Raw genomic sequence first — 14,665 nt, forward strand, 5'->3', positions numbered from 1 at the left:
CGCACACGCACACACACACACACAAATTATCCCTTGACGGATAGTTACTTATACTAATAATAATGAATCCTGACATGCACATGGTGCATACTGAGAGGTACTTCAATTCAGATAAATATAATAAATCCGGTTGCCACGACAAATCGAAAAGCAAACGTGGTTGTGAGTGAAGTCAGAAGTCCCACCCTTCGTTAACCTTTAGCCTTCTTCCTGTACAACATACACAATGCTAATTACATATCGAGTCATTCCAAATGCTTAGTAATGTTTCCATGAGCTTCTGGGAAATGGCATCTGACCTGAAACACTTATGCAGTCTACTAGTGTCTTAAACCTCCGGTGGTTGTCATGGTTACCACATTGCTACGTCCTTTTGAATCAAGGCACCGTGGCAACACTGGGTGTACCATAAGCTCACAAACACAAACTTGGCTTTGAGTTTTGTTTCCTGAATGTTTTGGCTCTCTAACCCTCTAAAATGAGTTGTTTTGTTTCCTTTGTTAAGATTGTAAGGTTAAATATGATTTAGTGTTGGACACAGCACAGACACAGGCTGAGGTTCAGGCTAACGGAGTCCATTCAGAATGTAGGCATCTGGCCTGGACGATCCTATGAGTGTGTGAGTTGTTTAAGGCCAGATCAGGACCAAATGTGAGTTGAGATTGAATATGATGTTGTGTAGGTCAGCGTGAGCTGGAGATTCATGATTCAGAACACCCTGCACACCCACGAAGGTGCTTTCAATTATTCTGGGTGATCAGACTTCTGCTCGGGTAGAAATTGGATGAAGCTCTGCTGGAATAATGTAAGGTCACCAAACGTTATGAACCAGCAATAAGAATAACGAGGGTGTAACTCCCCTTACACCTAATGGGCCGGTCAGAGAGATGTCAATCAAACTCAGTCTTTAGAAGAGCTCTGATCAGACTATATAAGTATTTCTGATTCTGATTCTGATAAGTAAAATGTGTGTGTGTGTTTATCTACCATCCATCATTGCTGTTGTGCCCCATCAGTGACAGTTAAGCAATTGTCAACACAGTAAATCATTCGAGGTTCGATGCTGTAGCCGAGAGGCCGGCTGCACAAGTTTGCGTTACTTCCAGTTGTATGGAAGTATTTACCTTTCCAATGCAAAAGCATTCATTTCACATGGCTTAATTATATTTACTGCACATTTATATAAAAAACACAAACTGGCACATGTTGTGGTCAATCTTAAATTGTAAATGCCCAATGTTCACAGTGCACTTGTTAATAAATACATTTTTTTTAGTACTTGATAGCCTATTGCTTAAGGTCTGTGTGTTTGTTTGGCCAAGGTGTGACCAGCATGATCTGTTGATTTAATGTGAATTGGGTTATCTCTCTTTCTTTTTCCTCTCTCCCTCTATGAACATTCCCAATCAGCTGTTGCCCAACTAAAGCAACATGTTTAATATCATAACAAGATACAGGATATCAGTAACATATGGAGTAGGTGAAGAATCATTAAAATAACATAACCAACTAAATAAACGTGACATTTGAACTGTTAAAATACCATAAATCAAATATATAGCCATTTCCACATCAAATAATTACCAAATGAGATTATTATTTAGATTGTACAATGTAATGTGTGTGCGCAAGAGTGTATGTGCCTTACCTATTTTTGTTGCACTGTAAATGTTCTCAATGGGGAAAACAGATCCCAGACTATATAAGAGAACTTTAGCCAGCGCTGGTATGAGCTGCGTTGTGGTCACCAACACGTTTACACAGTTACTCCTGTGGGACACAGACGGAGAGCAGAGCGCATTGTGTAAAGAATGGATAGATGAACGGATCGATAGAGGGATGACTGGATCCTACGTTAGTGTCCTTTGATGCTGAATATGGATTAGATCCCACGCTCTAAATCTCGACCTTGTTAATTAACAGAGGGGAGGACTAGGAGAGCGATAACAGTCTCTGTGAAAGAAAGGATAAATATATCAAAGTGGCACCTGGAGCTGATGATGGACAGGGACTTGAGTGCGTGGGTGAGCCAGGAGTCAGTCAGAGCCTCCACCTCCGCTCTGAGCTGCAGCCAGGCGTCTCTTTTAGCAGGACCCAGCAGACCTAAAACACAGTGTGACCTTGGTAAACCCTCACAGCATCCGGCCTCACACACAGCAGGAAAGTTAAAGAAACAATAAGCAAAGTCATCTAGGGTTAGACCCAACCCATATGAAGTCGTCATGTGGTCCTTTAATGTAATATTGGCTTAGGTGTTATCCATTACAAACTGTAATGATGAAGTTTTAGTTTCCTAAACACTGTTTTAGAATAGTTTCTACTTAATATATGTCAGGAGAAAACATTAAATATATTGGACATTTTGGCCTGAAATTGGCCAAATAAAAATGATTACTGTATTGTGAATCAGCTTAAATATCCGCAAACAGCAGTTGTGTTATTTATATTTTCTTTCATAAACCCATAATGATCAAAAAAGAAACAAAACCCTATATACAGTAGTTTGCTGTTTTTTATGAACATTGACTGGATTATCTATTACATCAATATGTGCAGTATGCCCATACACTGTATGCATCTTATACACCCATTGTTATTGTCCACTAGTATTCATTTGTTGTCTTCGGAATGTAGCTTCTAATTCCAGGTTGTATCTCTTTTTTCAGCTATAGTAACAGATACATTTAACATAATTTTATTTAAAGTATTATACCTTGCTGCCTTTGTCCTTTATTCATGGAAAAACATGAATCAAGCTTATTATTTTTGGTACATTTTTGGAATCTTTTCAGACCCAACTTGAATCTGCAGTTTAACAACTCCTTCCCCTCTCTGCCACCCTCAGGTCTGTCCCTGGTGTCCAGCACACTCCCGTCTGATTGGCTTACCCCCCACATTGTTTTTGTACGTGCTATACAACTCTTTGACTCGTCGGTAGCGGAAGGCCAGTTTCCTCATCCAGTCGACCCCACCGCGGACCCCCGTAGCCAGGCACAGGTTGGCGCTGGTTGCAGCTGCATGGAAGCCATCAGTTGCAAAACTGTAAGTACTGTCAATAATAACGATATGTTTTATTTAAAAAATCTGCTCTGGTAGAACAAAAAGATCCAATGGTTATTTTCATTATTCGGTACTATAACGTAACTCTACTTGTAAGAATGCAATTAATTACTACCTTTTAAAATGCAAAGAAAAAGATATACATTTGACTATATTTAATAAATGAATATATTACATCCTTCAAATATGATAGCCTACTTTAAGAGCCAAACAATAGAAAACAAATACTGTAATTTGTGAATGACTGTCCTATGAATAACTTAAATATTAGTTAAATTAAATTAAATCAAATCATCACATTGTGCTTGTTATAAAAAATAAATGTGAATGGTTGAATTATTACCTTAAGTCCTGACCATTGTCGTCTGATGACACATCATCAATATGTACCTGATCACACTCCTGTGCAAATTTAAAGTGTCACAGCAGCAAAAGACAAACAAAAAACAGATGTATAGATTAGTTACTTAAAACACAGCAACATAAATATTAGGCTAACTATAAACTGTATTAAGCACTATATTCTGTATAGCTATATTTCCAATGCAGACATTTATTAATCTATTTACCACATTCATAACAAAACAGCACGTACTGAAACTAGAATATAAACATGGTGCAGCGCTGACAGTAAGGGGTGTGTTATTTCACTTTACACCACTAGAAGGCAGTAGTAGTATTGAACTGAAGGAAAAAAACATTATGGGCTTATTGTTGTGCTTTGTGCAAAAAAAATGTGAAAACTGTGCAAGAAAAAACTCCAAGTCTTTCAATATGCCCTTGAATATCTTAATTTAAATGTGTCTTTTTGGAAGTGTCAGTCTGATATGGGTCTCACCTCCAGGTCATTAAAGAATAAGTGTGTGTCAGCCAAGTTGAAGATCATCTCCTCCATCCTCAGACCCAGCGTTACCGCCATGGGAGGGTCCTAACGGAAGAGGTAGATAATAACAACATTATCATCATGACATCACCATTATAACAAATTATTACCTTATCCGAGATGCATTGCTTCTTCTTATCTCATAAACCATTTCAGTTTTTACGCACATCCTTTTTCTTCCCAATTCACATCTCTGTCCACCCACCCCCACTTTAAGAGTTGGTACGCTCCACTCATCACAGCAGATGTTGACAGACAGGTTGCACTTGTTCGGTCCCATCAACATTCCTCATGCGGTGGTGGGTGTTTGTGGGGGGTGAGAGAGGTGAGAGGAAGAGTGTGTGTCTTCATGTGTGTATTGCAGAGAGTAGGCACCCTCAAAGGGAGACGCTGGAGTGTGTGTGTGCGTGCGCGTGCGTGTGTGTGTGCGTGCACGCGCTTGTGCATGGGTGCGTGCGTGCCCATGTATGCCCGGGGTTCAGCTGCAAAAAAACATCTTCTGTGATAGGTCAGCAAGGGACGACAGCTTGGCTCGCGATTTGCTGACACTGTCAGGCGACCAGAATAGAAAGAAACTAACAGGATGAGAGTGAAAGTGAGCGAGCGAGGCACAGAAAGTGTGTAGAGCTCTTGAAAAACTTGACAGTTGCTAATAGCGATAGCAGTCATTTTGCCTGTATTTCTTTTTCCTGCTTCTCTGTCAATCAAAGAGACAAGAGGCACTTAGGTTTGTCTCTCAGGTAATAATTACGTTGGCTTACAGCCAAAGGAAAGTTGTTTCGAACCACTAATGGCTGAAATATGTTTATTCCCTTTGAGGGGTGGAATTTAGCTGTTGCTTTAGGCTCCAGAAAAGCTGAGGTGGCTTGTTTTTGTAAAACTTTGCCAGAGAAGTTCAATCAATCACAGAGAATTGCAAATATTACTTTGGCCTGGCAAAAGTAGCCTGAAACAATTCCACTCTGTTGTAATTTGAATGTTGGAAACTCAACACTTCATGATGATGTGAACATGGTTATAATAAAAGTAATGTAAAAATTGTATACAGTATATATATATACAGTATATACATACAGTATATATTTTAAAACGTGAAACCTAATTTAGAACAGATAATACCCTCAAAGCCCGTAGGAGAAGGGTACTTATGGTTGCTATGTCAACAGTGTAAACCCTATTTTGGGCAAGGTGTGAACAGACACAGCTGCCACTATATTCCTTGAATGCAGCAGCAGCAAATGTAGTGAAAACACGCTTCTATAATTACTTTGTTACAAAACACAACACATTATTAGAGATTGGTAACATTTAATTCATTATTTGTTTGCAAAACAGGAGAAATACTTTTATTAAGATTGTTGTTGGGACTTTTCCTTTTATTTGATAGTGACAGTGGAAAGACAGGCAACGGGGAAAGAAAGAGAGGGGACGACACGCAGACTCAGCCTACATGGGGCGCACGCTCTTACTGGGTGAGCTGGAGACCGCACCGAGAACTGCTTTCTAAACCAAGACTAAATTTGTAATCATCCTTTGGTATTCAGTATTTCTCGACTAAAAAAAACACACAGAGGCACACAGCAATTTACAACTCACCAGGGCCTTTCTATTACCCATTAAATCCCAATTGCCAAGCATTAAATTCCACGACTGCAGAGCAACTAGGAAGTATATCAGTGCCCGCAAAAACCCCTATCTGTAAAACGCCTCCTATGGCTCTATGCAAGCCTGGCTCCAAATGGTGTGTGTGTGCCGTGCCAGCTTTTGTTTGACTGCCAAACATGAATATCAGAATGGACTCCGCAGACTGCAGAGTGGGACGCAAAGCCCGTACAGGCAGGCTGGTGGTTTGCACCGGTGCCCACAGGAAACGACATCACCCAGTAAAAATCTGTAGCCTTGGCCACATAGGATGATCCCAGATCAGAGCCAGGAACTAATAAAATAGAGGGAACTATAAACAGTATAGCTGTTAGGTGAGAAGGCAAGACCACCAAATGAATTCAAAAGGAAGATTGGAATAAACATCAGTCCAAGTTAAAAATAGCATGTAAACTATGATTGAAATAATGTAAGCAATAGCAATTATTAATGGCTTTTTTTGTATTTTTAATATGTAGTGCATCCAAAGATTTTTTTTTATGCACACGGTCATCATCGTGATGTAATGTTCATAGGATATACTGAGGGAAGTTTATTTAAATGGTGTGCTCATTGTGAGTTGAATTTTTATAAAAGTCCCTTTTTGAGTCTAAACAAGTCCTCTCAAAAGAAAGGGTGGGGGTTTGATTTCAGAGGTATAATATCAACGCACTACCCCTACTTAAACTTTAGTTTCATTGGCAGATAATGTATTTTTATCTTTACAAAATAAAAGGTTTTTCTGTAATGCCTTATCTTTCTTCATCCTGGAGAATATCATGTCAGGTGGACATACTTCTTTTCACCCCTAAATAGTTTATAAGCTCTTCCTGACAAGTTGCACACCACCCAACAACCTCCACCAATCACAGGGCACGGGAGCCTGTGAGGCAAAGCCTGGGGCCAAAGAGTCCACGGACAACTCACTGCAGGAAAGCCTATTGCTGTGAGCTCATGGTAATAACTGAAGGTGAAGGAGATGAGGATATCAGCAATATTATCAACTCCTCCCTTGTCTCATTTGGATCTTGGCAGCTGGACAGTCAGAGTGCACTGTTTAGAGAGCAAATTAAACTGAAACTGTAAAAGTCAGGGGGACATGTCCCCCCTATTACTAGTAAGAAAGTGCTTTCTAAGGTCAGTCAGTAACAGGATGACTTATTATTCCTCCAAACTGCCTTGAAGGGTTTGTGTTATTAATCCACCATTTGGCCATTAGTAGTAATTTGTAAAAAGCTGGAGCAAAGTGTGAAGATTTGTTGTGCCTTCATTTAATCAAAATCAGATGGGTATTGTCCCAGCTGTAACCTGGGATTCCATTTAGGCAGACAGAAAGAAAATGGATGGATAGACTGACATACTGCTGGATGGCTATGGAAATTTAAACACAATAATAACAGAAGTGAAGACATCTACATCTTACCTTGCCATATTTCTGTGCGTAGGAGCCTGTGAGCAGAGAGTGGAAGACGATGATTGTCTCGTCCAGATCCCACACAAACACCCTCTAGAGAACACAAAAAATGAGACAATGAAAGATGGTAATGTCCATATTTTTAGCCCATATGTGCATTTATGCTCAACTGGACATTGACATGGGTGGTCCTGCTTTTGAGACAGAGAGGATGACGATCAAAGGGAATACCACATATCCTTTGAGATTTGAATGGAATATTCAGTAAGTGCAGTTAGTGCTTTGTCAAGTGGGTGTTTTTTGGTCCCTTACCTCCAGGTCACTATCGGGGGGAGGGGAGGGGTTGTTCTTACGGCCCCTGCCCCGGGACTTGGACCCCCCACTCCGGCAGGCTCGGTCATCCAGCTCTTTGATAGGCGTGGAGGGGCTCTGCACTGTATCAAAGTCCCCTGAGAGTGTATGCAAACACAGGCAGGGCTTAACATTTAAAATTTGCAAATGATCAAATGTCAGTAATGATGTGGCTCGAGCTGATCCCACAGGTGTTCTGGAGTATCCACTTCAAGAAAAGCGATAACTCAGACATTGTACAGTAAAAAGCCATGTAGTCAGGTTCAATAATTCAAGGTAATTGGCACAACATATCAACTTAAAGACTATCAAGGAACCTAAACAATAGCACCATTGGTATGCTGACTGATTCATGATAACATGCAATAGTAAGAGTTAAACAGTGGTGGGGGGAAAGATGGAGCTGTGCAATAAATTAGAAAAGTTAAGTAATCTGATGCTTTTTGCAAAGATACAAACTTCTGCAGGAGCAAACATGAGCACACACACATTTGTGTGCGCGTACACACACCTTCCTTATGCCATATGCTCCCACTGCTGTGCGGTAACTAGAACCAGACTCTAAGCTTCGGCGCTCATATTGTTATGTCTCAATCAGGGAGGGAGGGAGAGACCAAGAGAGAGGGGGTGGATAAAGACACAAAATGACACAAAGAGCATGTGAGATACAAAAAAAACAAAAAAACAGATACGAACTGTAACTCCAAGAGGAGAGAAAAAAGAGAAATAGTGAGAATAGCAGCGAGAGGGAAAGTGCCAGTGACAGGAAGAATGATAAGCTCCTTTAATCAGCTTCCTGAATGACAGCCAAGATAAACCAAAGGAAAAATGGGAACAAAAGAAACAAAATTGAATACCAAGCCCAATTTCTGTACATATGGGTTTACTTGAGCTCTTTCTCATTTTGTTTTCTCTTCTCTTTCTCTGACATTTCTACAAAAGTGCAATATTTAACATAACTTAACTCTAATCAAATTCTCTGCGGCTAATGTAAACATATGCCGATCCTCCAATTAGCGAGTGCGATGCCAGGTAACTAAGGCTACAGTCTGACGTTACTTCCTGTGCTTCATCATCGGTGAAAGCGAGTGTTGAACTCAGTTACCCAAACTGTGGTATTTGCCTACTGAAAACAAGATTATGGAGCAGGTAAGAAGGAACTGTGATAAATCTGACATTTGTTTGCATATTTATGAAGTTAGAAGAACTGTGGCATTCTGTTGGTGATCTGTTTCCTTTTTAATACAAACCTGGGTGAAGTTCAGCAGCCTGTCCGGTCATGGCAGGGGCGGGATCTTGCAGCTGGTAGGCTGCCGTTGAGCCTGTGCCATCCACGCTGTTGGAGGTCATATAAGTTCCATAAGCGGAGGCGGAATAATACTGGGCATACTGGTTTTGGCCAAACGTTGTATATGAGGGATAATCCTGCAGAGAATAACAAGAATTAGGAGCACACAAGAGTGCAGAGACAAAAAGAACATGAAAAACAACGGGAAAATTGAGATGTTTCACTTGTCTGGGGAGGTTTAAACTGACTTTTGAAGAGAGATTTTACAAGTGTTTCTTCTCATTTCTCTAATCTTTTATTCCCTCGACACTGCAGTTTATACCTCCAAAACAATTAAAGCCTTGTGTTGCTGCTTTTTACTGAGCCAGTGGAGATGGGCGCTTTTATGAGTCAGCGCTCTAAACCTGTCACTATGTCCATCTCTACAAGTCCTTATAAAGTGGAGCATACCACATGACTGCACACACATGCACAGTTGGTGTGTAGTCAGCAAGTTGTGTACGTAAGCGTGCATATTTGCACATACTGTATACACACAGGCTTGCTGTCGGTCAGTCTCTCTCTCCCTCCCTCTCTGTCTCTTGCCTGCTTTCCCTGTTACACACACACACACACACACACACACACACACACACACACACACACACCACTCTCCTCCGCTCTCCTGCTCTTTTCTCTCTCTCTCTTTTCCCTCTCTCTCTCCTCTCTCTCTCTCTCTCTCTCTCTCTCTCTCTCTCTCTCTCTCTCTCTCTTCCCCTCAATCCACCCACACAAGCCAAACCTTGACTTTTCCCTCTGTAAACAGTCACATTTATCATAGTGGAACATTAAAATCCCCCTTTAAGCATTTTACTACCACAATACAATTCATAATATGCGCTTAGAGAAATATTCAGAACAAAACACTCTTTCACAAAATACTAATTGTTTGTTTTGCTGGTAAGTCCGTCCCTGTTGCTTGGTAACACTGTAATTAGATTTCATTTATTGAATGAGGAAAAGTTGTGTCTGTGGGAGAGTGACTTTAAAACCACTTCTGGTGTCAAATACTACACAACAACAACTGCACCATACAAAATCCTCATCTTTAGCTTGAGCCAGAATAATGAGGAAAATTACATTCACTAGACCACTCAGAGCTAACATGTAGCGTGGTTGATCTGCTCTGGCAAGAACTACCTTGGGAAATGGACTTTCTTATTGGTCCTGGGAAAACGTGTGTCACCTAAGCTCCCTTTCAGCTGGACTGTATCAACAACCCAGGTTTAAACTAAAAGGAAACACACACACACACACACACACACACACCCACACACACACACAGTATGTAGACACTGGGATACCTGCTGTGTGGCAGTGTAGTTGGCGGGGTTGGACACTGAGTTGTTGGTGGCGTAGAGGCCTGGGGAAGGAGTGAAACTTGAACCTTGGGATAAAAAGAAGATGGAATTAGACAAAGACACCACAGAGAAGAAAAAATTGACACAGAAAACACGCTTAAACTGTGTGCAAAGTCATAACATTAAAAGAAAAGATCACTTTCCTCAAGAGTAATGGATTTTAACAGGAAAAGAATTCATGAATATATTACAGGTTATTAAATTGAGATGGGAGTGACAAGCGAAGCATTCAATGCTAAAGTGTTCAATGCTTGCAACTGACCTGGCATCTGATAGGGTGAGTATGCAGTCTGTCCGGGCTGAGGTGTGGTGAAGCCGGGACTGTAGCTGAGGCCTGTCTGCAGAGGAGACTGACTCTGATTCAGGCCGCTCTCTGTCTTAATGCCCGGCAGCATCACACCGAGGTCTGTGGCAAGAAACAGAATCCACGGAATATTCTACAATGCAGTGCATATTTTACAGCCTCAGCAAATTGTATAATTAAAATTGGGAGATGAGCATGACTTACACATTCACATATTCACATATTTCCCTTTATGTCATTCTTTGGTTTGGCTTCAAAAGAAACCCTCCAATAATGTTCTCCTCTCTTAGTATCCCACTTAGGTTCGCCCTAATTTCATTATGAGCCATTTTTTCGTTTTGGCGCATAACCTGCAGTTTCATTTGTGTAAATCTTTGTAGAGTAACACTTCTTGTACTTCAGTCACACACTGTTTTACACAATGGATTACAAAATAAATGTGCTGTTTATATGTGTTCATTAGTGCAGCCACTGTATGTCACTATGTGTGTTAGTATAAATGAGTTTAATACTACCATAGGAGGACAGTCCGTATGCCTGTCCTGCCTGGGAGTAAGCGGTGTAGACGGCCGACTGCTGCATGCTGCTGAACTGGGGTTGGCCGGCGTACGTCGGCATGGGAGGGGCTGCCGGTGTGGAGAGAATGTGAGGATAGGGCCTGGGAGAGGAGAGGAATGACATATGAGGTAGATACAACACACGCAGAATAGGCAATAATGATAAAGTCTAGCAGACGGTACGCTGATAAGAAGTCTTAGAAAGCAGCTTCTGTTGTGTAAAAAGTCAGACTTACTTGGATGGGTAGAGGGGAGGGGAGTACTGGTGTGCTGAACGAGGGCTGTACCCGCTGCTGGTGATTACTAAAAACAATAATCAAAAACAACAAGGCAACACAAGGTTATTGATGGTGTCAACTCAAATCTTTTGTTTCCTTTCACATTTCACAAAACCATTCTTGAACAGCACAATTCAAGGCCTCTGGCTTGTTGGAGTTGTTGGACTTGCTGTTCCAAGATAATTTGAAGCATTTTCAATGGAGAAAAGCCAAGTTCTCCCCCTTTAGAGAGCACTGTAGTCCATGAAACCCTTACAGCGGGCCTCATAGTAAAACACGATGTCTGTTTGTGGTCATTGAGATGTCAGAGCTCAATACTGACAAACACCCCGCTGCTTCTTAACCCTCATTGTGTGTTGCTTAATGGTGGTGTGTGTGTGTGTGTGTCTGTGTGTGTGTGGTGGTGGTTGGGGGGGGGGGGGGGGGGGTGTCCATAGTGAGTCTAAAAAAAAAAGGACTGCCAGCCTTTGATGACAAAATCCAAGGACATGCAATACTTCATGGGATTAGTGCTTTCAGCAGGCCCCACTGCTCAGCTGAAATGGATGATGGTGTTTGTGTGTGTCTGAGAAACATAGTGATGTAGAGCTGACTAGTACAGAGATGGGATTTTTGAACTCTAGATGATGAAAATAGTACATGAGTGCATTTCTGATGGCTAATATGTGTGTTACCTGAGCCTGCGTATGTGTCCAGTGCTGTGTCGCCTGTCGTAGTGACTGTATCGCTGTTGTTCATAGGCTCTGTTTTCACTTAAGGAAGAGGAAAAAGATTGGTGTTAGGGGAAGCCAGTAAGGTAGTACCACACAAACACACAAACACACACACGCACACGCGCGCAAATAAGAAAAACTACCATGCAGTTCCAGTATGGGAGCAAATGCTGTGTGCAGGGTTCCTGCTCAAATTTTTATGAAATTTCATAGCTGTAAACTTAAATTACTTTCTAAAACCAAGTCAAAACACCACCATGACCTGTTCCTCCTTGATTGTTTTAGTTTTTGTAATGATTATGGTTTACAAAATATAATCATGATGCTTTGGGGAAATCCCCTCATGTTAACTTACTTTCCCAGTAAATGAATTGAATTCTCCAGCTTTTGATAAATGTGTTGACTTGTGGGAACCCTGCAACTATCCACACACACACTGTGATAAATCCAATGGGATCCAAAGAGCAGGGAACACTGCACAGCAAAAGAAAATCACTGCAATTCTGGCATGAAAAAAAAACACACATCAGATCTAGGACAAGCCTAAACTATAGAAACCCATTCCTTTTGCATTTAAAGTAAAACTGTATGACGTCTGGCCTTGGATTCACACACACATGCACCTCTGTACCATAGTCCTTGGAGCCCGGGGCAGGGGGCGGGCTGCTGCAGCCCAACAGCCAATCAGCCGTGTTTAGAACTGTCATGTTTTCACCTAAAGGGGTGCAAGGTGGGAAGGTGGTGAGGATACGATGCACTGAGAACCAGATGCCCTTCCCAGGTATGTGGGACATGGTGTTATCTCAACAAGTAGACATTTGAATTGTAAAAAGTATTTTTTTAAGAAATAGTTTTGGTAAAGTTTAAACATTTTGGGAAATATGCTTAATTGCTTTCTTGCCCGGAGTTAAATGCCACTACCACTACCATGTGTCTCATGTATGCTAAATATGAGGCTAAATCCAGGGAATTGTTAGCTTGTCTTAGTTTAGCTAGGCATAACAAACGGAGACAGAGGGAAACTGTTAGTCTGACTTGATCCAAACGTAAATCTGCCTACTAGCACCTCTTGGCGCACCTCGTTACCATGAGGTTACTTGGCAACCAGCTGAGAATACAAGAAGTCACTACGCATGTCTAAGAAATATAAAGACCAGGACTTGTGTCTTTACACTTTGGTTTTTGTACATATTAAACAAACAAAATATGGCATGTTAGTGAGTTTAGATCAGCTTGTATAGGCTGATTTTGTTACCTTCAGACATAGCTATGCTAGCTGTTCCCCCTGTTTACAGTCTTTATGCTAAGCTAAGCTAACCGTCTCCTGGCTGTAGCTTCACATTAAACCCGCAATAATCAAATTCTTGACCACTTAAGAGCAGAAGAAACCAGTTGTAAACATAACATTGACATAGTGTTACCTTATATAAGTAAAATGACAAACTTTGTTGCCTATTTACAGCAACATTAGCATTTACTTGGAGTTGTGTTCCTTCCTTTATTCATTCTCCTGAAAGGCTAAATGTTCCACTATGTTCACATGCATATTGATAACTTTGTCTGCCATTTGGTGCTGGGCAGGTAGTGTACAAGTTTTTTTTTAGAGCTTTTACACTGAAAACACCTACCTGTAGCAAAACAGTTGGGGGCAGTAAAACCAAAACAATGAGCTGAATGGCGCTCAAATGCTCCGTGGGAAACTGCAGATTAGGATGATAATTTTCTGCGGGTTAGTCACTACGAGCAACACCTTTCACATACAAGAAGTTGTCTAAATATATTGATTACTGCTGCTTTAGCAAAGAAATGAGAGAGGTATTTGTCTTCTAATCTAACTCTTAACACAGCAATAAAGCATATTTCCCAAACTATTCTTAAAAGAGAAGCACACCTGTTAACCACCTTAACATCCTCCATGCTGTTTTATTTAGTTACTTTTCTTGTTTCTCTCTAAACATGATTAAAACTCATCATCAGTGACCATCTGAGAACTCCATTTAGTTCAGGACAACGTCATTAAGCCCCTCGGGGAGCAATACAACCCATCGGACAAGCCCTAATGAAGACAAATGAATTGCTATGGAGATGGCCCGTGGGCCCGAGCTTTGGCTGATGTCAGATGAGAGGAATGTTGGGTATGTAGTTTGTTTTGGCTGTGATGCTGTAGTCCCGGCTCTGTCTGCTTAAAACATTAACTGTGAGCTCATCAAAAATGATTTAATGTGCTCTAATATGTAATATCTAATAACGGATTCCACCGTTAAGTCCACTCTGCCTATTTCTCTGCTGTGTGTGTGTGTGTGTGTGTTGACACATCAAGTTGACTAAAATGCGATATCTCACTTTTTCCATTACATTAGTTTCCATTGCCTGTTAAATCAGCAATAGATCAAAGGATCACCCTGAACTTAAGCACTTAACAGCCAGTGCCATTGCATCAAACTGCAGAAATATACTGCAGAGGACAGACACTGAGACAGGAAGAGATCGAGGGGGACAGTAGAAAAAGACGAGAAGAGCGCTCGCTGGTGTTGACATCTAAGAGAGCTCTGAGGCTTTAATGCTCTTGTAGAGTGAATGGTTTCCAGGAGGATTTTGGGCTTGCACTCAAACATATACACTCAAACACACACATACATACACGCACGCACGCACCCACACACACACATAAACTTTGCTAAGCGGTTGCGGAGGAGAGCAGGGGGCTATTGCACAAAAGTAGAATTTAGAAATCCAGGATAAGTGAAAAAGCGCAGCTTGACTTAGTGTGATCCGC

General features: G+C 41.2%; 1 protein-coding gene across 7 annotated transcripts in view; it reads right to left on the reverse strand.

The window, feature by feature from the left end:
* eya4 (EYA transcriptional coactivator and phosphatase 4) overlaps positions 1-14,665 on the reverse strand; it is a 44,067-nt gene that overhangs the window by 2,029 nt on the left and 27,373 nt on the right. For 4 of the 7 annotated variants that reach the window (XM_032543153.1, XM_032543154.1, XM_032543157.1 and 1 more), the window contains 14 exons: positions 12,521-12,604; positions 11,851-11,928; positions 11,135-11,201; positions 10,857-10,999; positions 10,300-10,443; positions 9,981-10,063; positions 8,600-8,774; positions 7,311-7,447; positions 7,008-7,091; positions 3,899-3,988; positions 3,404-3,462; positions 2,889-3,049; positions 1,989-2,103; positions 1,649-1,770 (listed from right to left, as the gene is read on the reverse strand). In XM_032543153.1, coding sequence (XP_032399044.1) covers positions 1,649-1,770; positions 1,989-2,103; positions 2,889-3,049; positions 3,404-3,462; positions 3,899-3,988; positions 7,008-7,091; positions 7,311-7,447; positions 8,600-8,774; positions 9,981-10,063; positions 10,300-10,443; positions 10,857-10,999; positions 11,135-11,201; positions 11,851-11,928; positions 12,521-12,604 — 1,542 coding nt within the window. Of the gene's footprint in view, positions 1-1,648; positions 1,771-1,988; positions 2,104-2,888; positions 3,050-3,403; positions 3,463-3,898; positions 3,989-7,007; positions 7,092-7,310; positions 7,448-8,599; positions 8,775-9,980; positions 10,064-10,299; positions 10,444-10,856; positions 11,000-11,134; positions 11,202-11,850; positions 11,929-12,512; positions 12,605-14,665 lie in introns of those variants that run through there. The other 3 variants (XM_032543155.1, XM_032543158.1, XM_032543159.1) reach the window with 2 other exon arrangements.

This window comes from Etheostoma spectabile, chromosome 18, assembly GCF_008692095.1.
Source record: "Etheostoma spectabile isolate EspeVRDwgs_2016 chromosome 18, UIUC_Espe_1.0, whole genome shotgun sequence".
NCBI lineage: Eukaryota > Metazoa > Chordata > Actinopteri > Perciformes > Percidae > Etheostoma > Etheostoma spectabile.